Source organism: Lipophrys pholis (genome assembly GCF_963383615.2).
Source record: "Lipophrys pholis genome assembly, chromosome: 13".
Lineage (NCBI taxonomy): Eukaryota > Metazoa > Chordata > Actinopteri > Blenniiformes > Blenniidae > Lipophrys > Lipophrys pholis.
The window spans coordinates 28,460,094-28,485,189 of NC_137632.1; the positions used below are offsets into that span (position 1 = coordinate 28,460,094).

At 46.3% G+C, this 25,096-nt stretch overlaps 1 protein-coding gene across 1 annotated transcript in view; it reads left to right on the forward strand.

The window, feature by feature from the left end:
- LOC308118887 (SH3 domain-binding protein 4) overlaps positions 1 to 24,751 on the forward strand; it is a 42,164-nt gene extending 17,413 nt beyond the window's left edge. The window contains exons 2-5 of the mRNA XM_080478567.1: positions 8,579 to 8,780; positions 11,313 to 13,675; positions 24,133 to 24,321; positions 24,466 to 24,751. Coding sequence (XP_080334693.1) covers positions 8,657 to 8,780; positions 11,313 to 13,675; positions 24,133 to 24,321; positions 24,466 to 24,693 — 2,904 coding nt within the window. The 5' untranslated portion in view covers positions 8,579 to 8,656 and the 3' untranslated portion in view covers positions 24,694 to 24,751. The remainder of the gene's footprint in view (positions 1 to 8,578; positions 8,781 to 11,312; positions 13,676 to 24,132; positions 24,322 to 24,465) is intronic.
- Positions 24,752 to 25,096: the final 345 nt, after the last annotated feature.

Here is a 25,096-nt window from a genome sequence, read left to right on the forward strand (position 1 = left end):
AGAAATCTCTCATTGCTCTAGATGAATAATGCGGGCTTCTGGAGAGCGACGTAAATCACTGCCCAATCAGCAGACGGCTCCATTGTAATAGTAAGAACCCCTCTAGTGCCAGATGAGGAAAAGTCAGAACCCTTGGGTACGGTTCTTTCAGTAACATCCGCAACTGTCGCAGTGGAAACGAGACCTTTGAAATGAAACCACGTGCATGTTGCTCATGCGCAGTAGCAGCGTTTCAGAAAGTTGTGCTTACCCCCCGTTTCCATGGAGACGGAGTCTGAGTATTTTCAGGAAGTTCCACCTTGGGATCCGTTTTCAAAAAGTTGCGTTTTCAGCGACTCCGAGTGCAACGGAAGTTTTCCGTCTTCACTTGAAAAGGGTGTGGCGGGGCCGCTGCTGCTCGGTCGGTAGAGTGGTCGTCCCTCAATCAGAAGTTGCGGGTTGGATTCCCCGTCTCCCCCGGTCAGCATGTCAAAGTGTTCCTGCTCCCGGCGGCGGGACTGAGCACCCCGTTTGGCGTGTGAATGGGTGAACGTGGTGGTGAATACGGATAAAGGAACCGTTCCTCACCAGAAGCCAGAAGAAGACGTCCCCTGCAGCACCTGCTGCTTTGTCCCTCCTCCATCAACCTGTAATAATAAAAACGGTTTTGTCCTCGGGAGACGTCCTCCCTGCAGGAAGTGAAGCGCTGAATGAAAGGAGCGGTACGATGAGCACTTCCTTCCCCCCCTCCCCTCGCAGTCCCCTCACGGCGCCTCAGCAGGGTCGACCCTGTGGCAGTGGCCGCCTCGCGTCCCCGACAGGAAACCATTATCATGATTCTATATTCATCGCTGCAGAGAGCCGTTCCCCCAGCGGGACGTCCGTCCTGCTCGTTGTCCCGCTGCAGACAGAGGAAGGCTGAATCTCTACCGAGCCGATCGGCACTATTGAAAACATCTCTGCAGACAATGGAAGCAGAGCGGATTATCTCCCCGCCTCACCTCACCGCATCGGCTTTATCGAACTCTCAGGAGGCCGCTGAACGTCCTGCTGAATAATTCAAGGTTTAATGTTTCTTTCCCCGTAAAGATGCATCCGATGTGTGACTCTCCAAACCAAACAGTAGTTAAATAGATAATTTGTCTTATTGAAACATGCTTGGAAAGCCGGAATGAACTCATTAGAATTCCGCTCCAGTTTTCCATTTAAACCAACCTCCATAATGTGAAACATACACTGAGCACAAGACCGTTCAGTGAAATGGAAATAGTTCACGTTTCGGACGGTTAGTCAGCGAGCTCTGCAGCCGCCTCATAACGAGACCTTCATGAGAATCAGAAAAACTTCCTGAGCTTCATTCCATCGGGCTCTGCTCCCTGAAGGCCCCATCACACCTTACCAGGTGGAAACGGTTTGGGGGGTCAGTGCACACGACAACTGAATTTCTGGAAAACACTTGGGCTGCGTCCAAATAATCCCTCCTATCTCCTTTCCTATCCACTTTTCCTTCACTCCGTGGATGACATCACAGGGTTAGGAAAGGTGTTAGGAAGCTTCCTAAAGGAGTTAGGAAAGGTGTTAGGAGGCTTCCTAAAGGAGATAGGAAAGGTGTTAGGAGGCTTCCTAAAGGAGATAGGAAAGGTGTTAGGAGGCTTCCTAAAGGAGTTAGGAAAGGTGTTAGGAGGCTTCCTAAAGGAGATAGGAAAGGTGTTAGGAGGCTTCCTAAAGGAGTTAGGAAAGGTGTTAGGAAGCTTCCTCAAGGAGTTAGGAAAGGTGTTAGGAAAGGCGATCACGTTGTTCTGATAACTTGTGATAAAAAGTAGTATAAAGGTGGTTCCTCTCACGTTCCCCCCGAGGTTCTAACCTCTGATATCATCTCAAATATCTGAAGGTTTGAATGTAAATCAAAGGAAAAGAGGAACTAAAGGGAAACGGCTGGCAGGTGAATAAAGAACCAATCAGAGTGAGAACAGGCTGCACTAAAACTGGACTTTACTGTGTTGGTTCTACAACATCCAGAACATTCCTAGTTGGGATCTGGGTTCTAGATGATTTCAAGTTGTTCTAGGCAGATTGTTGCTTTGGTAACTTACATGATCTGCTCCTTTTTCAGTCATCCTGAGTTTCCCTGAACGATCGGATGAGCGGGTTCCTTTAAATGTTGTCGCCGCAAGGAATTGTGGGGGAACATGAGCTGGTCTCCTTTGGTAAAGGAAGCATCAGTGGTTCCTAGGCTAAAGGAGGTTCTAAAGGAAGCATCAGTGGTTCCTAGGCTAAAGGAGGTTCTAAAGGAAGCATCAGTGGTTCCTAGGCTGAAGGAGGTTCTAAAGGAAGCATCAGTGGTTCCTAGGCTAAAGGAGGTTCTAAAGGAAGCATCAGTGGTTCCTAGGCTAAAGGAGGTTCTAAAGGAAGCATCAGTGGTTCCTAGGCTAAAGGTGGTTCTAAAGGAAGCATCAGTGGTTCCTAGGCTATAGGAGCGCCCACTATTGGCCTGGCATGCAAACTACATGATTTTCAGTTTTTCTGTCGTTTCCGTTTCGTTACACGACAACGATGCGTTTTCACTTGAAACGCTTTCGAAATCCCGAATCAGCCGTAACATTATGACCAACACTGTGGAGGTTGTACTTCCAGACTCATTGAGGTCTGAACTCCACCAGACCTCCACCATGTGAGGTGGAACCCTCCTGTATCGGCCTTGTTTGTCCTGCACATCCCACCGATGCTACACAGGATTGAGATCTCAGCAGTTTAAAGGCCAAGTCAACACCTAGAACTCCAATAGACCATGGGTGAATCCTGCTCCCAACAGACCGTGACCCGGTCTTTAACGATGCTCAGATGGGAGCGACGTGTCAAAGTCACGTTCACATGGAGGTCAGGCGGGTTCAGTGAGGACGGAAACCTCCTGTAGAGCTGACGGGCAAAGGCTGGAGAAGAAACGGTGATATTTCTCTGCGTTTGAGTTTTGCATTTACACATAAACGCAGCTACGAGCCTCCACAAACGATGACTCATGAAAACTCCGGCCACCGTGGAGTTCACAAATTCTCTGTGTCTGTTTGCATCGAACGGGTGGAGGCGGAGATTTATGTCACAGTAAGTGACGTGGTGTTTTTTTCCAGGATTCTGATTGGCTATCATGGCTTCAATCTTCTCGTTACACTGCCCCCTACAGGTTTGGCCACTCATAGCGGCTCTGAACCAGGTGTATATGCGAGTCCGTCTAATTAGTTTTTTTGGAAACGTAGAGGGGAACTATCCGTCTTTGTATAAACCCGGGTACGTGTAAACGTGGCCTCAGTATGAATACAGACCGTTAAAGCAGGGCTCCACGATGCTCCGGACATTCTGGGTTTCAAAAGAAGGTAAAGTCAGTAAATTCAGCAGAGGGAGAACTGGCCTGTGGCATCATAATGTTCTGGCTGACTGGTGTCAGGGTTCATTTGACAGGTTTGTCAGCCGTTGTCTTGTTTCTGTGTCGCTGAGGTTCAAATGAAAGTATTTGAAGTCGGAGACTTTTCCTTCTTCCCCCAAAGAGGCGCATGAAGCCGTGTCAGCCGAGCTCAGCCCAACGCTCAGACTGCAGGAATGTTATTAAAGGAGTCCAGAGGGAGACTTCTGACACGCTAAGCCTCATTACGGCCTCTCTGAGCGCCTTATTACCAGGCAACATGTGGCGTGATTTGCATGACGGAGTTTCCTCCTTGTTGTGCTTCTTCAGATTTACATGCCGGCGGGCCTCCGCCCACCATTGTTTTTGTGTTTTGGGGCTGAAGGTTTGAGTCGGCGCTGCTGCTGCTGCTGCTGCTGCTGCAGACCACCCAGAGTTTACATGTGACCCTACCTCACCTCCTCCTCCTCCTCCTCCTCCTCCTCCTCCTCCTCCATCTGCTTCAAAGAGACGGGATCCAGACACGGTGCTGTCACAGAGCAGAAAGTTAACGGCGTCATAACTGCCAGCAGAGTCGCACTAATGTGGATTAGTCAGCAGCACATTCTGCACTGGATCACTTCAGCTCTTTCAACTGAAAGGAAGTGGAATTATTCAGAATTTCATGCAGATTTTTTTCTTTAAAAAATGAAGACTCCACTTTAGTTATAAATTAGGCTTATTTTCTATTTTGAAATCAAAATTTGGGTTTTTTTTGCTTATATTTTACCATTTTTTTTCTGGAATATTAAATTTGACATAATTGAATATGTTAATAAACCGTCTCAGCCCTTTTGGCGCAGTACTCTTGTAATTTCTCATGCATGTATTTTGATGTGTATATGTACATGAACACATATTATTAAATATACCGAGCAATGAAACAGAATAAACTACAAAGGAATGTCAAACAATATAAACCTTTCATAACACCATTAAAATCTCTGAATAGTAAAATATCTTTTGGCTGCTTGGTATTAGATAAACGTGTATTTTGATGGACGTCATGACTTTGAACACAAACATTTATGTAGATGATGTTGAAGTCTTTTTTGGATTTTACTTGAATTTAACAGTGATTTCTTTGTCCTCTTTATTTACACCTGCTATTCCAGAGCCAGAATTGAACGTTCGTACTCCAGAAGCTCAACGTAATGAGTGTTACACAAGTAAAAAGCACCATTTCTCTGCTTTCTGCTCGTCCTTTAACTTTCAAACAGTCTCAGAGTTATTATAATAGGAATTCCTGTGGGGGGGGGGGGGGGATCTGTAGTTTACTTACCTTAGTACTTGAAGCATTTTGGCAGCAACCGGTGCTGGTCAGTTACATGGCTTTTGTCATAAACGGAGCAAAAAAAAAAAAAAAAGGTTTAAATATCTGGATTATTGGTGTGCACTGATTTGAGCATGTTCAACATTTTTCAAAATTTTATGAAATTAAAAAACCTCAGGTACTTAAGTATTGGATTTTTTTGAGTGATAAGAATCGAGATAGAATTGTGATTTTAATCCCAAAAAGTTGTGATATGATATTTTTGCTGTATGTCCCAGCCCTAATTCTGCTCTACATTCTGCTCTGATCTTCTCCAGCCTGAACATCTGTAGGTGTTTCTGGTTCACGCAGCGATTCACCACCTCAGTTATAAAACCTCCATTAAAGTGCTGCACATGCTGACAGTCAGCCGGAGACATCACACTGTGTGCTGGTGACGAGGCGCCTGCCTCAGTGCTTTTTATTCGGCTTTCACCGACACCTCATGCAGGGATTGTCTTTACACTGAATGGACTCATTTATTGAGCGAATTTCAATGTAAATCTTAAGGGTGCTAAATATATCACACTCTCTTCTGTGTCAGTTATCAATGGTTTTGAATGAATGAATGTTTATTTCGGTTACAGTTACAGTGCAAAAGTTGAATTTTGTGCATTTAGTTCACAGTGCTTAAAAGTTGTTGTTTTGGACTCACACGTTTTTTTGTTGTTGTTTTTTGACAACATCTGTTGCCGAAATGCCTTCAGGCCAAAGCCAAAGTTTATTTTTGCCTTTCTCCTCTATATTTAACATTGGTTATTAAATGTCACAAGGTCTGTTTTTTAATTCAAGATGACAGGATTTTAAATAGAAAAAGTGGGATTTATTGCAGAAATATCCCAAAAACAACGGCCCCCACTTCTGTGCTGTGCACAGCCGGGGTCAATCAGGGGCAAGAGAGAGACGGAGCTCGAAGCTTGCTTGTTTTCATTCACAATCATATCATTGTCACATTCTCAGCTGATATTCTGCAGCTTGACTGAATAAAACCATCAGCCGCCGGGTCGGAGGAGGTCAAGTTCACTCATATTTAAAGGTTTTGTCTTTTTATTCAAGGTCTTTGTGTTTAACCTGGAGCAGAATTCATCAGGGCATCGTATCAGTGCAGGAGGAGACGTGTCTTCTCATGGTGAGATTCATCCTAAATGGATTTTCCAGTCTAATTAAGCTCTTCACTCGTGGCTCCGTAAAGCAGTTCCCCTGCAGCTTTTCTGCTGCAGCTTAATAATTCATCTCCAGTGTGTAAAAGCAGAAGTCCTGAATGTCAGCGGGAAGCTGTTTCTGAAGCCGCTCTTTGTTCGTGTTTTACAGCAGCAGGAACAACAGCAGCATCGCTTTGTTCTGCAATTAGAGAGTCGTTACGAGAAGCCAGAAAAATGTGGAGCAAACAGTTTGTTTGAATTTGGATCTGAGCGAGAGCTTCAATATCGGTTCTTAACTTTTAGATCGGCTCCAGTTTTGTCGGAGGTGTTGAAAGAGATTCACGGGTTTAGTTTGCTGAATGGAAACACGTTACAATCCTGTTTTCAACATTCCAAGTGCAAAAGCGTTTGATTTTGTGTTTTAAAATTGATTTCCGTTCACAGGAAACGGAAGAAACAGTGAAAACGATGGAGTCAGCATGTTGAAAACTAAAAGATGAGCCTCAATGATTTAGTTCCATTGACAAGCAAGGAAAAGTCAGGCTACTTGGTGGAAAAGGGAGGCAGCTTTACATAAGAAGAACATTTCTGTATAATTTCCAGACTATTCAGTGCACCTGAATTTAAGCCACACCCACCAAAGTTAAAAGCGAAAACAAAAATTGTACATATAAAGGACGCACTTGTCTGTAACTCGACTGGTCAGTCAGTCACGGAGGGCAGAGTTTCGGAGTTACGTGATGCACCTGAACGCATCACTCAGGGCTGTCAGCTCCAGCAGTTCAGACTAAAACACATAAAGCAGCACATGACAAGGTCAGGAAGAGGACAGATTTGTCACTTTTAGGGCAAATTCTGGAGAAGCAGACACGCCGAAGACACTGCAGATACTGCACGAAGTAGAATCTGCCCGCATGAAGCTCAGTAACACGTAAAAAATCCACAAATTTTCAAAGCGTGTGAAGAAAGTAGCAGCTTATAGTCCGGAGATTACGGTAATTTCATAAAGATGAACATCTGATAATCTCAAAGTCAGTGAGTAAGGAAACATACGAATATACCAAGATGTGCAAAATAAGATGAACAGAAGCTCTTCAACCAAGAGAAGCCATTTTCAAGTTTCTTCCAAACATTTGCTGCATTTTTATGTTCTTAAGACGTGTATTTTAATAGAATGAATATTTGCTTCACGGCGACTTCTTGCTGAAGCTTTTAGGAAACATGAGAATCAGGAGAAGAAGGAGTCCACACACACACACACACACACACACACACACACACACACACACACACACACACACACACACACACACACACACACACACACACACACACGCTGAGGTTTGAGGGTTTCTCCTTCTTTCACGAGGAGGCGGACACATTTTCATTTTCGGTCTATTTCCATCGACTCAAGAACAACAGCTCAGACCAAGAAGCTGAAATCATCCAATAAACCCAGAATATTACAGGGAAGACAAACGTCTCAGAGCAGCAGAACCAAAGTGTGAGGACACAAACACACAAATCCAAGCTTTATCGTTTGTTCTGCTGGTATATAAGTCTGTTTTACTGAGAGGTTTGAGGTCTGCAGGTCGGATTCAGCCTTTAAAACAGTGAAAGACATTTTTCTACTTAATCCTCCTGCAGGCTATGAAACATGCTGGAATTCATGTTTTTTCAAATACGTTTCTCCGAGTAGATATCCTTGAAGAGGACCAAGCATGGATTAATTCACTGCTAATAATAAGTGTGGAGGCCACAGTGACCCGCCGTGCACAAAACTCACCAGGCTGTGTTGAATTATTTCTCATTTTCTTTTTACTTTAATTGCAGATTTGTGTGTTTTGTCAAATCAGAAGCGGTGGATTTGGTCTGGATGGACAGATGGGAATGGGCAGATTCAAAAGAGAAAAGAAAGAAAAGACAGAAATAAAGTTCATGCTTCTGGGTTTGTTTGAATCAGAGAGAGTCCGATTCAATATAAGTTCTGTTCAAGATAATCAGATAAAAAAGCTGTTTTGCAGCCACAGTCTGTCAAGCAGAGGATAAACCATTTCCTACATTCAAGACTGGCAATCAAAACCGTGGAGGTTTGTCTAAAGAAACAAACTGTTTAGATTCAGAGGAATCTGCTCACGACGCCGTGTGATGTTTCAGCGTTGAGCTGGTTTCAGGCTGGAGTCTTTGCTCGTGTGGTTTTTCTCTGGAAATCTGCTCCGAGAGCTCAAACACATGCCGTCAAGGCAAGCTGGAGACCCTGAATTACCTGAAAATCTGAATGTGTGTGTGTGTGTGTGTGTGTGTGTGTGTGTGTGTGTGTGTGTGTGTGTGCATTCGTCCTTCGATGGATGAACAGCACTTAAATCACAAAGGTTCTACAAGAAAAAACTAATGAACTATAAACTAATGTCGCCAGTATCTTGAGTGTTTTTAACTACATTATTGGAAGGTGTCAAAACTATCTGAAGGACAACATGCAAACTTGTCAAATATCTGTCAATAAAAGTCCCGTCGAGCTGAGGAAACACCTCTCATCACAACAAAGCCTAATTTATACTCCAGATGGAGCAGATATGTGAAGGCTTTGTGTTCCGGTGAACCTGCTGTGCCGGCCCTGGATGTGTGATGCTCTTTGTTTTCCCGCCTCTGGGAACTCGCTGCTTGTTCAGTGCTGATCAAACTGTGTAACCTGATCTTGTCTGGGTCCTTCAGAGACGATGGGACGCTGTTGACATTCCTCCAGCTGAAGACGACGCCGTGTAGCCCCGACCCATCCCGACGAGCCCCAGCATGGCGGCTCACCGCATCAGAGCCACCAACAACAACAACGCCTCCCTCCCCCGCTGCAAGTCCGAGGGGACGCTCATCGACCTCAGCGATGGGGTTTCGGAGGCCACGCTCACCGACGTCAAAGGTGAGCAGCTCACGCTCTGTCACCTTCATCCATTCATCCAGTCCAGAGGTCTGCAGCCGGCGGCTCTGGAGCCACATGCGGCTCTTCAGCTGCTCTGTAGCGGCTCCCTGAAGCTTTAGAATATGTCATGAAAATGAACATTTTCCTTTCATTTTTATTTCCTTCGCCAATGAACGTTGGGCACCAATGGAGGTGTTTATGTATGTATGTTAGTATGTATGTATTTGACCAACTTTTCACAAAAACGATTAACCCAAATTGAATCTTTGAGGATTCATCATCTGAGGACCAAACTTTTGGGACGTTAACGATGAACTGTTTCCAAATAAAATCCCCCAAAAACTGTGAAACAAATGTCCCATACAGAGCGAATGAGAGCGGCTCCTCATGGAGGAGATCAAAGAAGATCAGCCTCTGTTACCATGGAGACGCTCCCTGCTCAATGTTTCACGGTGATGTAGCTACCTGACAGGCTAGTCAGCATTGATTTGAGCTAATGGCTATCATGCTAGCGATGCTAACTCAGTTCCTTAAACAAATGTGGCGCTGACGAAGGTCTGCGCTCTACCGAGTGTAGCTCTAGTTTTAAATTGCATTCCACACTGATTTTCTAAAACAATCAAATGTTCAGGGGAAAAAAAATGCTAAACAAGCTAAAACATCCAGAATAGCTGGAATTTGCTAACGAACAAAAAAGTAAAAATTACAGGAAAGAAAATGAATACCAGAAAAACGGTCAAACCAAAAACGACCAACATTTCTAGTTAAAAGGGAAAATAAGGAAAAAAGGTCAGCTAAAACTGCTCGGACCACCAGGAAGCACACCGCGGCTAAAAACAGCCAAAGAGCCAAGATACATAAAATCACTAAAGCAGGAAAATCCACGAGAACAAACCTTTAAAAAATGACCCCAAATGCTAATAATATAGTAAAAGGTATCTAAATTGTATATTTGACATTTCATGAATCCAAACTCTGTTTTAGCATCGACGGAACCCGAGCGTTTCCAGAAAGTCTTTGTTTTCGCCCGTGTACACGGAGACGGGCCCCGGGCGTTTCCAAAAAAAAAATAAAAAAGAAGTTGTGTTTCCAGTGGCTCCGAGCGCCGTTGTCATGGAAACGGACACCGGAAACAACAGTTTAGCATGTTCACTTGAAATCATTGTCATGGAAACAAACAAACGAGGGACGTTGCATAAAATGTTGAAATGATGTTGTGATGTAAGAAAACGACGAACGTCACAGTTTCTCATGTTCTGAGAGACTGCAGCTCATCCTGTCACCAGTCTGTGTGTTTACCTCGGGAAAAGACCGACCTGTGAGACCCAGCCAGGAGATTCTGTTGTGTTTGTTGGGAGGGTGACTCAGTAAACAGACTGTGTGCCTCTCCTGTTTGTGCAGAGACACAGCGGGTGGATGAGCTGCCTGTCCTCAGTGTAAACATGTGGCGCTGACGGCTCAGAGCCGCTAAGATACAGTCAAGACACGCTGATAGAATCACTGCGAGCTCGTCTGTGTCGCATCTGTAGGCTGGCTTTTAAATGTATTTGGTAAGAAAATACTACATATATTTGAACAACTGTGACATTGTTGAGATGCACCTTCATCTGCTAAAACTGATGTATTACCCAAGTGTTTTGATGGAACTATAATTAACTGGTGACTGAACTTTACATACGTCTTCACAGGCTCATCAGTCACAAAGTGCTTCACAATGTTTGTCACGAGGCATTTTCCCCACAACTAATTTCTCTGTTGGCTAAATAAATAAATTTGATTAGGACCCATTAAAAGTCTCTAATTAGAATCTTCAACAACTAAATCAAAAGCCGCTGAGGTGTGAAGCTCTTTGCATGCAGTAATCTGAGGGGGAGCACTTTCAGTCCCGACACAATTCGGGCTCAACATCTTCAATCAACTTGAACAGGAAGTAGATCCTGGGAGAATTATTGTGTCGGATTGGACAGAAAAGGGACTAAAGCAATGACAAACTATTGCTGGTTAAGATCCAGAATGAGTTGATCTTGTGTCCTGAAACTAATAGATCCTGAGAGAAGGTCCAAGGAGACGTGAATCAAATCAAACTATTTCTCCCAGCCACGATACCACCGGTGTTTAGGAGTAGCTGGTTTCCCTGTTAACTGGTGACCTTCTTCCTCCAGCGTCTCCTTTTCACAGCAGATGTTAAAAACCCGACCAGAACCCGTAGCTGTCCTGGAGAACGTCGTTTAACCACATTTCCATTAAAATTTAAAGTATCGTAGTGTTTGTCTTATATTAACATCAGCTGCTGCTCACGGCTGCTGGCAGAAGTCACCAGTTAACAGGGGCACCAGCGAAACCGAAACACTGGACAGTGAAGCATCATCGTAATGATCCACATTTTGTAATTTACTGAAATCCAATGCATCTTCGCTCCACATCATATCGGGGGTGATTACTTGTACTCCGATGACTTGTTCGCCTACGCCGCTGTCGTAGGCGAAGGGCGAGTTCCTCATCCTCATCTGATCACATCTCTTTCTTTTTCAGTGCCTTCTCCCAGTGCCTTACGCCTGGATGCGACCGCCTCTTTCGGCACGGCCCGGGAAGTCGTCGCCATCAAGGACTACTGCCCGTCCAGCTTCACCACCCTGAAGTTCTCCAAAGGGGACCGCCTCTACGTTCTGGACTCCTCGGGAGGGGAGTGGTGGTACGCGCACAACAACACAGAAATGGGCTACATCCCCGCCGCCTACGTGGAGCCCATCAACTACAGAGACTCGTCGTTCAGCGACAGCGGCATGATCGACACGGTGTGCGACTGCAACGAGGAGGCGGCCAAAGAAATGGACCTTCTGGGCGAGTGGGCGGGGGTGATTCTGAAACCTACCACCTTCCAAAACGGAAACCCCTTTGCAACAAATCATACCTCTACTAACCCCTTCCTCAGCCGAGGTCCTCAGAGCTCCTTTGACCAGAACACTAATGAGAAATCAGTGGACCTTCTTCTGTTTGATACTCTCGCCCAAACGGCGCCCATCTCCACCAGCAGCACTGCCGACATCAGCGGTTTTGGCAGCAGCAGTTTTAACTTGAATCCCCTCAGTCCCGGTGTTGGGGTGGGACAAACGTTGCGCAGGGACAACCCGTTTTTCAGAAGCAAGCGCTCCTACAGCCTGTCTGAGCTCTCCATCTTGCAGGCTCAGTCGGACATGCCTCAGGCTTCGGGTGGTTTCTTCGGAGGCCTCAAAGCGCCGGCGCCCGAGCAGTTCCAGAGCAGGGAGGATTTCCGGACTGCGTGGCTCACTCACCGCAAGCTGGCCAGGTCGTGCCACGATCTGGATTCACTGGGTCAGAACCCCGGCTGGGGCCAGACGCAGCCGGTAGAGACCAACATCGTCTGCCGGCTGGACAGCTCAGGGGGCGCCGTCCAGCTTCCAGACACCAACATCAGCATTCACATACCCGAGGGCCACGTGGCTCCTGGGGACACCCAACAGATCTCAATCAAAGCTCTGCTGGACCCACCGCTGGAGCTCAACAGTGACCGCTGCACCACCGTCAGCCCCGTGGTGGAGATCAAACTCAGCAACATGGAGACCAAAACCACTGTGACTCTGGAAATGAAAGTGTCCGTGGTGGTGAAAATGGAAAGCAGGGGGACGACGGAAGTCTTGTGTGTCAGGAGTGACTGTAAAGAGGGACCTTACTCCCCGGTTCCTCAGGCGTACATGTACGGCGACACAGTCCAGGTCTGTCTGGATAACCTGGAGCCATGCATGTACGTGTGCGTCGTGGCGCAGGCTCAGGCCATATCTCCAGACTCCACTGTCTGGGAGCATGTGGTGAAAAAGATCACCTTAGGAGTGTACGGTCCCAAACACATTCACCCGTCCTTCAAGACCGTGGTGGCCATGTTCGGTCACGACTGTGCCCCGAAAACACTGTTGGTGAGTGAAGTCGGTAAGCAGGTGCAGTGTGCACCAGCGGTGGCGCTGCAGCTCTGGGGCAAACATCAGTTTGTGTTGTCCCGACCGCAAGACCTCCGCGTGGGAGTTTACTCCAACATGGCCAACTACGAGGTGAAGGCCAGCGAGCAGGCCAGGGTGGTGCGAGGCTTCCAGGTCAAACTGGGGAAAGTCAGCAGGCTCGTCTACAACATCGCCTCACGCAACCCCGACGACGTTTCGGATTTTACCTTGAGGATCCAGGTCAAAGACGACCAGGACTGCATTCTGGCTCAGTTCTGTGTCCAGACGCCAACGCCACCACCCAAAGCGGGTCCGAAGACCTCAGTGCAGCGGCGATTCCTCAAGAAGAAGGAAGTGGGCAAAATCGTTTTGTCCCCTCTTGCCATCGCCACCAAGTACCCAGTTTTCCAGGACAGAAAGATAAACAACCTCAAGTTTGGGAAACTAATCAAAACGGTCATCCGACAGACCAAGAATCAGTACCTGCTGGAGTATAAAAAAGGAGATTTCGTTGCTCTTCTGAGTGAGGAGAAGATCAGGCTGAAGGGTCAGTTATGGACGAAGGAATGGTACATTGGATATTATCAGGGCAAAGTGGGCCTGGTTCATGCTAAGAACGTGCTGGTGGTGGGGAAAGTAAAGCCCATTTACTTCAGCGGGCCCGACCTCACCACCGCACTGCTGCTGGACCAGATACTCAAGCCCTGCAAGTTCCTCACGTACATCTACGCCTCCGTGAGAACGATACTGATGGAGAACATCGGCAACTGGCGGGCCTTCGCCGACGCCCTGGGATACGTCAACCTCCCCCTGACGCATTTCTGCCGGGCGGAGCTGGACAGCGAGCCGGAGCGCGTGGCGTCGGTGCTGGAGAAGCTGAAGGAGGACTGCAACAACGCGGAGAGCAAAGACAGGAAGTCTTTCCAGAAGGAACTCCTGACGGTAAGCGTTGGCGTCGACCCTCTGTCACGGTCACTCGGCGTTTTCTTTATGCTTGAACGAAATGCTAATTGTTCCTCCGTTTTAAACCTCCGTGCCTCACTTGTGGTGAGGGTGTGTTTCGTCTTGAGACTTGTCGAATGTTTAAACCACATGTTGTTTTCTTCTTCTCCCAGTACTACAGTTTCCTGTGATTCTCTTTCTAACTGAGGCGTTTCTCTTAATGCTGTTGTCCTGCGTTCTCGTTCTGCTGGCAGTGCAGTCGATAACTGCTGCGTCAGCATCGAGTTCTAATCAGGACCCGAGTAACTCTTTGTCCTCCGATTAGTTCCTCGTCCTCCAGCTACGGTTTGCAGTGTGAACGCAGCTCGCAGATCTTGTGAATGTAATGCTTGTTCTGGTGTTTTTGAGTGAATGAGTGGAGGTTAAGAAATAAAGATGCAGGATTTTTGTGAAAAAAGACACAAAAAAAACACAAAGGGAATCCAAACAACCACAAAAAACATACAATCATGTGAAGACTGAAGACAGCCAAGACTGAAGACAACAACAAGGAGACTCAAAATGACCTTGAAGAGACAAAATCGATGAGAAATGCAATTATAATAGAATAGAAATATTCTATTGTCATAATCTTCTCCATCGCCTGTCTTCTTTAACTAACTTTCCCAAACGGCCACATGACAAATTAGCACTTCTCACGATATCGTCGACGTTAAGACACAAGCTGTGATGCATAAGGCACAACATTCTAATCTTCAACTATAGATGCAAAAGATGTTTGAACATAGAGTCGATATCCATCTGGGATTACTGGGATTTTTGTTAAAAATGAGCCAAGAAAGAATCTAAAACAGGAGATGTGTTTTGGAATAACTGGACCATCATTTAAAAAACTCTAAAAAGTTTGGAAAATCAAGTTTAACTTATAAGAAGAAAATTATAAGAAGGATATTGTCGCATTTTTGTTTTACTTTACTGATTTGTTGCATCGTGTATTTGGTTAACCAAGTAAAGTACTACTATTACTACTACTACTATTGAGGGCCGAGACGTAAGTTGACTTGATTGAATTCTGTTCAATGAGAATTATCTCTTGATCAAAAGGTTTTTTTTGTTGTTTTTATTGCTCTGCGTCAATTTTTTCTCAAAGTCCCAGTCTTTGTCTGGAACTGGTAATAAAATATTTCTAAATTTTGCGCTCAGAACATCAGTGAATAAACAACCAGTTGGTCGGTGTGACAGCCAAGGTACTGAACAAAACCAATAAAGTAAGAAAGGCCAATAACCTGAGAAATGTGCCCATTTTGGATGTAATGAATTTAACTGGACACCTTGAGGGCCAGTCGGGCAGAGCTGGAGCTCCTGATGATGTCTGCTCTGGTGCGACGGCGCCTCAATTACAAAAGCTACTTTTCTTTTTTTATAAATATTTTTTATCAGGAGGTACGGCAGAGAAATACAGTGTCATCATTCCACAAGTTAAATAAAACGGTACCTTTGACGTGCTTTGCAGTTTAACAACACCACCACCACCACCACCACCACCACCACCACCACCACCACCACCACCACAACCACAACCACAACCACAACCACAACCACAACCACAACAACAACAACAACAACCACCACCACCACCACCACCACCACCACCACCACCACAACCACAACCACAACCACAACCACCACAACCACAACAACAACAACAACCACCACCACCACCACCACAACCACCACCACCACCACCACCACAACAACAACAACAACAACAACCACCACCACCACCACCACCACCACCACCACCACCACAACCACAACCACCACCACCACCACCACCACCACCACCACCACCACCACCACCACCACCACCACCACCACCACAACCACAACCACAACCACCACCACCACCACCACCACCACCACAACAACAACAACAACAACAACAACAACAACAACAACAACAACAACAACAACAACAACAACAACAACAACAACAACAACAACAACAACAACAACAACAACAACAACAACAACAACAACAACTACTACTACTACTACTACTACTACTACTACTACTACTACTACTACTACTACTACTACTACTACTACTACGAAGAAGAAGAAGAAGAAGAAGAAGAAGAAGAAGAAGAAGAAGAAGAAGAAGAAGAAGAAGAAGAAGAAGAAGAAGAAGAAGAAGAAGAAGAAGAAGAAGAATTTTGAAGAGAAAAAACATTAAAACTTTTTGGTAGTTTTTGATATTTTTGGGAGCCCAAAAGAAAGACTTTAAACAATTAACAAAAATAAATTAACAGCAGAAGTAATAAGAAAAACATTAGAAATCATAATGAATAAAGTATTCAAATTGAAATATAATCATAATAATAACAATAATAATAATTTGTAAGCCCAAACACACCGAATACAAATGGAAGAAGCACAGGAAATGAATAGATCATTAAAAAAACAAAAAGAAAAATGGGGGGGGGGGGGGGGGCTTTGTTAAGAATGTTAAAAATGAGTCCCACTTGGTATGAAACCTCTCAGAGTGAACTTTCACTGAGTCCCTGATCATCTGCAGCTTCAGACCGAGACATGTTGTCTTTGAGCCGCTGGGTTTGAGATGGAGGACCGGAGAAGAAGGAACCGTCTTGTTGGGAGTGAAGTGAAGACGTAAACCTGGTTTATTAAAGTCTCTCCAGGTTTCTACTGGACCTCTCTCAACTCGCCACCTAGTATTTTACCAACCTTACAGTACTTTTACATTCACTGCTTTTCTGTTCGTCGTGATACTCCCGAGACGTGAGAGGAGAGAAGTACCTTGAGCTGAAGGTTCCACATACTGATGGTTCAGTGCTTCACAACCTAACATTTCCCTGTTTACGCTTTATTTCCCGTGTCTATTTTTAGAGTCCTACTCCGGCCTTCAACCAGCATTTATGTGTTCCTGTCAGAGCCTCATGCGCCTGAGACCTTCAGCCAGAGGTCAGGCTGCAGATCAGACCAACACTGTAATTTACACCAGGTTACAAACACCCGTCAGAAGCTGGAAGAGAAAACGACTACAAGCATGAGGAAGAAGATAATAGGTGGTGAATGAAAATATGCTCTGCTGCAGTGGGAATACAGGCCTGTTGTTATTTTGGTCTGGATTACTGTGAAACTGTGGATTACTGCGGGACGAACAGAGCAAACAGAGGTGAACTCATGAGGAGTTTGTGCTGCGTGTTTATTGGAAAGTTCATCTCTTAACTTTAAGAATGAACCGAGTCGCTGTCAAAGCCGTCAGATGGAATCGTCCCCTTTTGGAAATGCAGTTTTCTGTGTCACGAGGGGGAACCGTCTCCAACTATTTACCCGAGTGGCATTTGACATGAGCACTACTGTATTTATAGAGGAACCACGACCGAATCCAAAGAACCGGAGAGACGCTTTTGTGTTGATCCCACTCTGCTCTGCTTTTATTGTTCATCAGCTCCGGATTTAGGACGCCTCCCGCTTTTTTAAAATTCATCGTATCAAGTCAATCCACTTCCTAAAGGTTCTCCAGCAGTACTAATCGTCCCCATACCTGGACTGACGTCCCAGAAGTGAAGGCAGTCTGTCCTCTCTGTCCCTGGCTTGTTTCAGGTTTTAAAAAGTGTTGCTCCAAGCAGCCAATCAGGAATCAAACCCTATATAGTGTCATCGGGGGTTTACGTGACGTGACAGTAAAAAACTTTCGGAGGTTTTGGGCTCCGTTTCCATGACAAGATAGAATTTTCTTGAAATGTTTGGGCTCCAACACCTTGTAGACGGCTTAAGTGCTGCTCCTGGTCCTGGTCCTGGTCCCGGTCCTGGTCCTGGTCCTGGTCCTGGTCCTGGTCCCGGTCCTGGTCCTGGTCCTGGTCCTGGTACTGGTCATGGTCCCAGTCACCATGATGGTAGTAACTAGTAGTTCTGCATATACTCTGTGTTGTCATGGTGTCATTTTGACAGTCCTCGAAATAACAATCCAACTTGGTAGTTTTATTTTGATAGTCACCGTATTAACAATCCAACTTGGTGGTTTTATTTTGACAGTCACCGTATTAACAATCCAACTTGGTAGTCTTATTTTGATAGTCACCGTATTAACAATCCAACTTGGTGGTTTTATTTTGACAGTCACCGTAATAACAATCCAACTTGGTACTTTTATTTTGACAGTCACCGTAATAACAATCCAACTTGGTACTTTTATTTTGACAGTCACCGTAATAACAATCCAACTTGGTACTTTTATTTTGATAGTCACCGTAATAACAATCCAACTTGGTGGTCTGTCCACTAGAATGTCTGTGTTCTCCCATCGTATTCCCATTATTCAGTAAACTTTAATGGGATCTTCATGTAATTTAATATTCAGCAATAAGAAGCTGATACCAATACTGTATTTTCTGGTATTGGTATCAGTTACCTTGAAGTTGTCTGACTGATCAGATAACTGAAAATGTGCGTTAGAAAACAAAAAGGAGTTCACAGTGTGAGAAACTTGTGAGGGACTGGAAAATAAGAAACTGCTACCGTGATGAGGAAAACTGAGAATGCTAATCTTAAGTTAAAAACACAACGGCTCGAGCTGAGGGACAAATTCTGGAACATCTGGTCCTGGATTATCAACATCTGGACACATAAATGTTCTGATCCACCAGTCAGACTGACTTTTTTCCTTCTCATGGTTTTTTTTGTTTTTTTTTGTGATGTGACTTATAGTCCAGAAAATACGGTACAAATATTTCAAAATTGAAAAATATTGAATTTGATTCTTTGGTTGATTTTCATGATTTTTAGCTCATTTACTGTAAAATCAAAGCAATATATCTCCGTGTATCGCATCACTGCATTCCCATCCAAAACACAGCTTTGTCGTCGGAGGTGTAATCTGTGCTGTTCAGCAGCAGACGTGCAGGAACAGGCCCGAGGCTCCAGGTGGAAACTCTAAAACACATCCTGACTTTTCCCTTCATGTGTCAGTGTGAGGAGTTGGTGCCTGATCCAGGGATTCAATAACAAGAGTTTTTATAGGCTTTAGGATGACACACTGATTTTACTAATTGTGTGTTGGATGAGTTTAGGGCTGGAAGTTCATGTCTGACAGAAGCGAGGAGGGAAATAAGGAGTGAAGTGTGAATCCAACGAGCCACGATGAAAGAGAATTAAAGAAAGTGTTTCCTATAATCACACTGTGTGGATCAAGAGCTTCAGCAGTGCAGGATGATTACCGTAATTCCCAGACTATACTACTTTCTTCACACACTTTAGCCTTGCGGCTTAAACAATGCCGCGGCTAATTTATCGAACGTCATGCCAACGATACATGGGTGCTGCGTTCAGGTGCATCACGTAACTCTGACCTTTATTTAATTTTTTTTCTTTTTAAATTTGGAGTCTTATGTTCAGGTGTGCGCAATAGTCCAGACATTACGGTAGTTAAATACCATTTCACAGCCCAAAACAGGCTGTCAGCATGAGACCCGAGGGCCAAAGCCTTTCATTTCCTCGCGTTAATAAATGGTATTTATAACATTTGTTTGTGTGTGTGTGTGTGTGTGTGTGTGTGTGTGTGTGTGTGTGTGTGTGTGTGTGTGTTGGCTTCAAGCCTGCAGATGTTTCCTGTCTCATTGTTTAGGAGCCAATCACAAGCTTCGGTCTGTGGACCTTCAGGCGCCTGAACGCCTCGTTGTCCTTCCCATAATCCTCCTTGACCCCGACCCCCCTCTGGCCTCAAGGACCAATCAGCACCTCCGAATGTCAGCAGGTGTTACGCAACATTTACTGTAGTAGAATTATGTGTATGTGTGTGTGTGTGGTTGGTTGCTTCTCCCGTCTACTTTGGATGCGTGGAAGTTTTCTTCTGCCGATGCTTTTAATCTGAAGAAACCACCGGATTTCACCTGCAGGTTCTCTGACGTCTCGCTGTCTCGAGATGCTGCAGGAACATTCAAAGGTTTTCTATTAAAATGAAATGAAAGATCCTCTTTTCCTCTTTCTACACCAACAGATCTTTATTTAGGTGCTTTATTCCAAATAAAGGAGCTGGATTGGAGTTTATTTTAGGAGTGAGTGAGGAATATGTGGATGTTTGTATGTTTGCATGTTCTTCCTTTGGACCTGTGGGGTTTCTTCCTCCAGAGATGCTTGTTGTGACGCTCAGGCTTTGTTTACTTGTTTGTGGTTCATTTACACAATCCTGGTGGAACCGTCAGAAAACACTGCAACGCCGTGTAAAAAGGTGAAAACGCAACTTTTTGCAACTGGTCCTGGTCACCACAGCCCAAATAAATAGTACTTCTGCACATGCTCAGTAGATTGTTACATTAAAAAAATAAGCAACAGCTTCAACTGGCCCAACACGCTGACCACAGCGTTTTCAGTGTTTCTGCTGTTTTCTCTATTTGGTAGTGTTTTCTCTATTTTGTAGTGGTTTTTTTATTTTGTAGTGTTTTTTTTATTTTGTAGTGTTTTTTTTTATTTTGTAGTGGTTTTTTTTCTTTCGTAGTTTTTTTTTTTTCTTTTGTAGGTTTATTTTTCTTTTGTGGGTTTTTTTTTATTTTGTAGTGTTTTTTGTTATTTTGTAGTGTTTTTTTATTTTGTAGTGTTTTTGTTATTGTGTAGTGTTTTTTTATTTTGTAGTGTTTTTTATTTTGTAGTGTTTTTTTATTATGTAGTGTTTTTTTGTTATTTTGTAGTGTTTTTTTTTATTTTGTAGTGTTTTTTTCTTTTGTAGTGTTTTTTCTATTTTGTAGTGTTTTTGTTATTTTGTAGTGTTTTGTTTTTATTTTGGAGTGTTTTTGTTATTTTGTAGTGTTTTTTTTATTTTGTAGTGTTTTGTTTTTATTTTGGAGTGTTTTTGTTATTTTGTAGTGTTTTTCTGAAGTTGGTAGTGTTTTGCCCTCCCAGGCCACCGTAGGCCTGCCCTGTAACGTCGCTGCACAAACAAAGAAATGTTTTGCTGAACTGGTTCCGTGTGAAGACTACACGTTCTCCCTGTGCTCCTGCTTTACTAGTCTGCCAGGAGAACTGTGTGGACGCTCTGTTGTTGGAGGACTATTGCAGTGATATTGGAATGAATTCCTGTTCCTCTGGCGCCTGCTTGAGGCTGACTTCCCGTCGTATTCCAGGTCGATGGTTCGCTTTATTGTCTGACTGATGCAGCGGCTCCACGTCAGCAGACCCCCGATCAGACGCTTTTAAAAAGGGGCTTTTGGTTTCCCTGCTGAATCACTGCTGAGATCGATGTGGCCGATAGAGCCTGGGAAGAATAATAAGCTGCTATTTCTGGAGGACGACTCTGAATACTGGAGACGTGATTTGCTCTCCGTTTTACCATTTTTGTACAAATCTTTTTTTTTTTTACTCACCATGTGTAGCCCCCCCCCCCCCACTTCACTTCCCGCCCTGCTTCATCCTTCGATGGTCGGGTGTGGTGAGCCGCTGCGTTTGGAGTCGGTGTCTGGGCTCCGGCTCGCCAGCCTCCAGGAGAATTTAAGATTTCTTTTAGTCTGAGGAGCGTTTCATGTGAGACGGGAGGGGGGAATGAAATTGCGAAGCCACAGCGCGGCGAAGCCGGAGCGTGGGGGTTACGGCTGGGAGAAGCAGGAGGAAGTGAGATGGAAAATGAAGATGAGATAGAAAAATAATAAGAAGGAGATTGAAGTGGAGGAGATGTCCACTGTGGGTTTTCGTGGCTGATGGAAAAAAAGCGGAACGACACAAACAAGTCATTTGTCAAAACCTTCATGGCGCCGGAGGTGCCAGAGGGTCCCTTCACCCGTGTGTGTGTGTGTGTGTGTGTGTGTGTGTGTGTGTGTGTGTGTGTGTGTGTGTGTGTGTGTGGCCTTGAGTTTCTGTCTCTATGGGGGGGGGGACCTGCCCCCGGCGAGCCTCTTCAATTCCACACAGGAAAGTCAAAAATGAACAAATCTGTCTGGTACATTTTGAGGAATTCCACTTTTCTTTTTTTTTTACAAATTCAGCTCATCACACCTCATCTATTCCCCATATTTGCTCTATTACTTATGAAATATCAGGAAACTGGTGATTCTACTTCCTGTGAGCTCTCACTACTCAAATACCAACAACTGTTCCTGGAATCATTGATGAAATCCAAGAAACTCTTCATTTGGCAAAGTTGAGACGGAGACACGTCAGGTGAAGCAAACAACATACTAACGTAAAGTTAGTAGAGCTTTATATATATATATATATATATATATAGGCACACACACACACACACACACACACACACACACACACACACACACACACCCAGGACTTGGTCTCGTCACACAGAAGCTTGTTTAAATAGCAGTAATGGCCGTGTGGCCGGCTCCGTCTGCTGCAGCACAATTATTAGTTTAAAAACCCGCCCGGGAGACTGGCGGGGCACGGCGCGCTGCGATAAATACTTTACAAGATGCCATCAAACATTTACAGCAGCAGGAATATTTCCAACCGCCGAGGCTCGCCAGGAAAAGACCAAAGTGCGTCGCCACTCGGTTTGTGTTTGAAGCTGACTGGGGGAAATAAAATCCGGGGACTCCAGCGTCTCTGGAATGATTTCACTGATCAGCTGGAGGAGCTTCGTCTGCGTTCATTCCTCAGCTCAGCGGGGAAAGTAGAGCCGGGCGTCGTCAGCATATCACATCAGCAGCCTTTCTCTGTGGTCATAATGTTCTGGCTGGTCGGTTGTGAGACTGTGTCCAGCTAAAGACTTTCAGACAGGAAGTGCTCTCCTTTATTTTGGCGGGGAGGGCTTCCCGTCACTATCACATGAGGGAAGATGTTTGTCGTCCGGTGGCAGAGCGTCGGAGCTCCTCCTGGTTTCCATGGTTACTTTAACGAGACGCGGCGTTCGGTCCGGTCGGCCCGCCGCCTCACCCTCCTGGTCTGGATCCCAGAGTCAGAGGCCACTGAACTGAAGCTGGGCATCCGCATCCTCCTCCTCCTCCTCCTCCCACGACCTCCCTCCATCCTCCATCCTCCTCCTCCTCCTCCTCCTCCTCCTCCTCCCCCGACCTCCCTCCATCCTCCATCCTCCTCCTCCTCCTCCTCCCCCGACCTCCCTCCATCCTCCATCCTCCTCCTCCTCCCCCGACCTCCCTCCATCCTCCATCCTCCTCCTCCTCCTCCTCCTCCCCCGACCTCCCTCCATCCTCCATCCTCCTCCCCCGAGCACCCTCCATCCTCCTCCCCCGACCTCCCTTCATCCTCCTCCTCCTCCTCCTCCCACGACCTCCCTCCATCCTCCATCCTCCATCCTCCTCCTCCTCCCCCGACCTCCCTCCATCCTCCATCCTCCATCCTCCATCCTCCTCCTCCTCCCCCGACCTCCCTCCATCCTCCATCCTCCTCCTCCTCCTCCCCCGACCTCCCTTTATCCTCCATCCTCCTCCCCCGACCTCCCTCCATCCTCCATCCTCCTCCCCCGAGCTCCCTCCATCCTCCTCCCCCGACCTCTCTTCATCCTCCTCCTCCTCCTCCTCCTCCCCCCCCGACCTCCCTCCATCCTCCATCCTCCTCCCCCGACCTCCCTCCATCCTCCTCCTCCTCCCCCGAGCTCCCTCCATCTTCCATCCTCCATCCTCCTCCCCCGACCTCCCTCCATCCTCCTCCTCCTCCCCTGACCTCCCTCCATCCTCCATCCCCCTCCCCCTCCCCCTCCCCCCTTCTTCCCCCCCGTATCCTGTCATTCCACACATTCCTGCTCCTGAGCTGAAGCTCAACATGGAGCTTTAAAGTCGCCTCCGCTCAATTTAATCTGCCAGTTCTCAGGCTGCAATGGAGCGGCTCTAACGTCCAGATTATAGAGCATCTTCCTCCTTTAACATCCAGATTATAGAGCATCTTCCTCCTCTAACTGATGTTGGTTCACTTTTAGTTACTGTCAATTTCCACAAACTAAAGTAACTCCAATACTTAACTTATCAAGACCCGTTGACTAAAAGTGATTCGTCATCTCAAACTTTCAATCTACAGAAGATCCAGCAGACGTCTGCATCTTATCCTCTGGCTGTTTCCAGCAGTCAGGCCCACCTTCTAGCAGGGGGAAGGGTTTTTTCATAACACCGGTCAGACTGAAGCTCCTCTCTTCTAATTTATTATGAAATGTTCGACTTAAAATCTTTTGTTTGCATATTTGTTCCGGTTTGCTGATGTTCTTTTCACCTCCTCCTCAAAACAATCAAGACATTGAGACACTTTGAATGAGGAAACGTCGACGCCATGTTTGTTCCTTCCTGTTTTCCTCGGTGGCCGATGCCTCTCCCGTCTGTCAGTGTCGGTCGAATCTTCTTCCTCCCCCAGACGTGAGTCAGACTCATCTGAAAAAGGCACGAAGCTGAGATGTGACTGAAGGATGGAGGCGGTGGAAGGAGAACTCCGGGGGACGAGGTGGACTCTGCAGCCCCCATGTGAACGTCTGCTCTCTGGCCCCCCAGGCTCTGCTGAAGATGGACTGCCAGGGCCTCGTCGCCCGGCTGGTCATGGACTTCGTGCTCCTCACCACGGCGGTGGAGGTGGCCGGGCGCTGGAGGGAGCTGGCCGAGCGCCTCGTCAAAGTGTCCCGCCAGCAGATGGACGCCTACGAGGCGCCGCACCGCGACAAGAACGGGGTCGTGGACAGCGAGGTTGGTCCTCCTCTCTCAGGGTTCTCCACTCGACGTGAACTTAGTCTGTAAACAGTGTGTGTGTGTGTGTGTGTGTGTGTGTGTGTGTGTGTGTGTGTGTGTGTGTGTGTGTGTGTGTGTGTGTGTGTGTGTGTGTGTGTGCAGGCCATGTGGAAGCCTGCGTACGACTTCCTGGTGACGTGGGCGGCCCAGATCGGGGACAGTTACCGGGACGTGACCCAGGAGCTTCACATGGGTCTGGACAAGATGAAGAGTCCCGTCACCAAACGCTGGAAGCACCTGACCGGGACGCTCATCCTGGTCAACTGCCTGGACGTCCTGCGAGGCTCCGCCTTCAGCGCCGCCGCCGCTCAGGACGACTACGCCATCTGAACAACATCTGGCCAAACGCTTTCCCCCAAACGTCTCCCCCCAACCTCTCCCCCAAATGTTCCCCCAACGTCTCCCCCAACGTCTCCCCCAATGTCTCCCCCAACGTCTCCCCCAACGTCTCCCCCAACGTCTCCCCCAACCTCTCCCCCCAACGTCTCCCCAAACGTCTCCCCCAACCTCTCCCCCAACGTCTCCCCCAAATGTTCCCCCAACGTCTCCCCCCAACGTCTCCCCCAACGTCTCCTCCAACGTCTCCCCCAACGTCTCCCCCAAATGTTCCCCCAACATCTCCCCCCAACGTCTCCCCCAATGCCTCCCCCAACGTCTCCCCCAACGTCTCCCCCAATGTCTCCCCCAACGTCTCCCCCAATGTCTCACCCAACGTCTCCCCCAATGTCCCCCC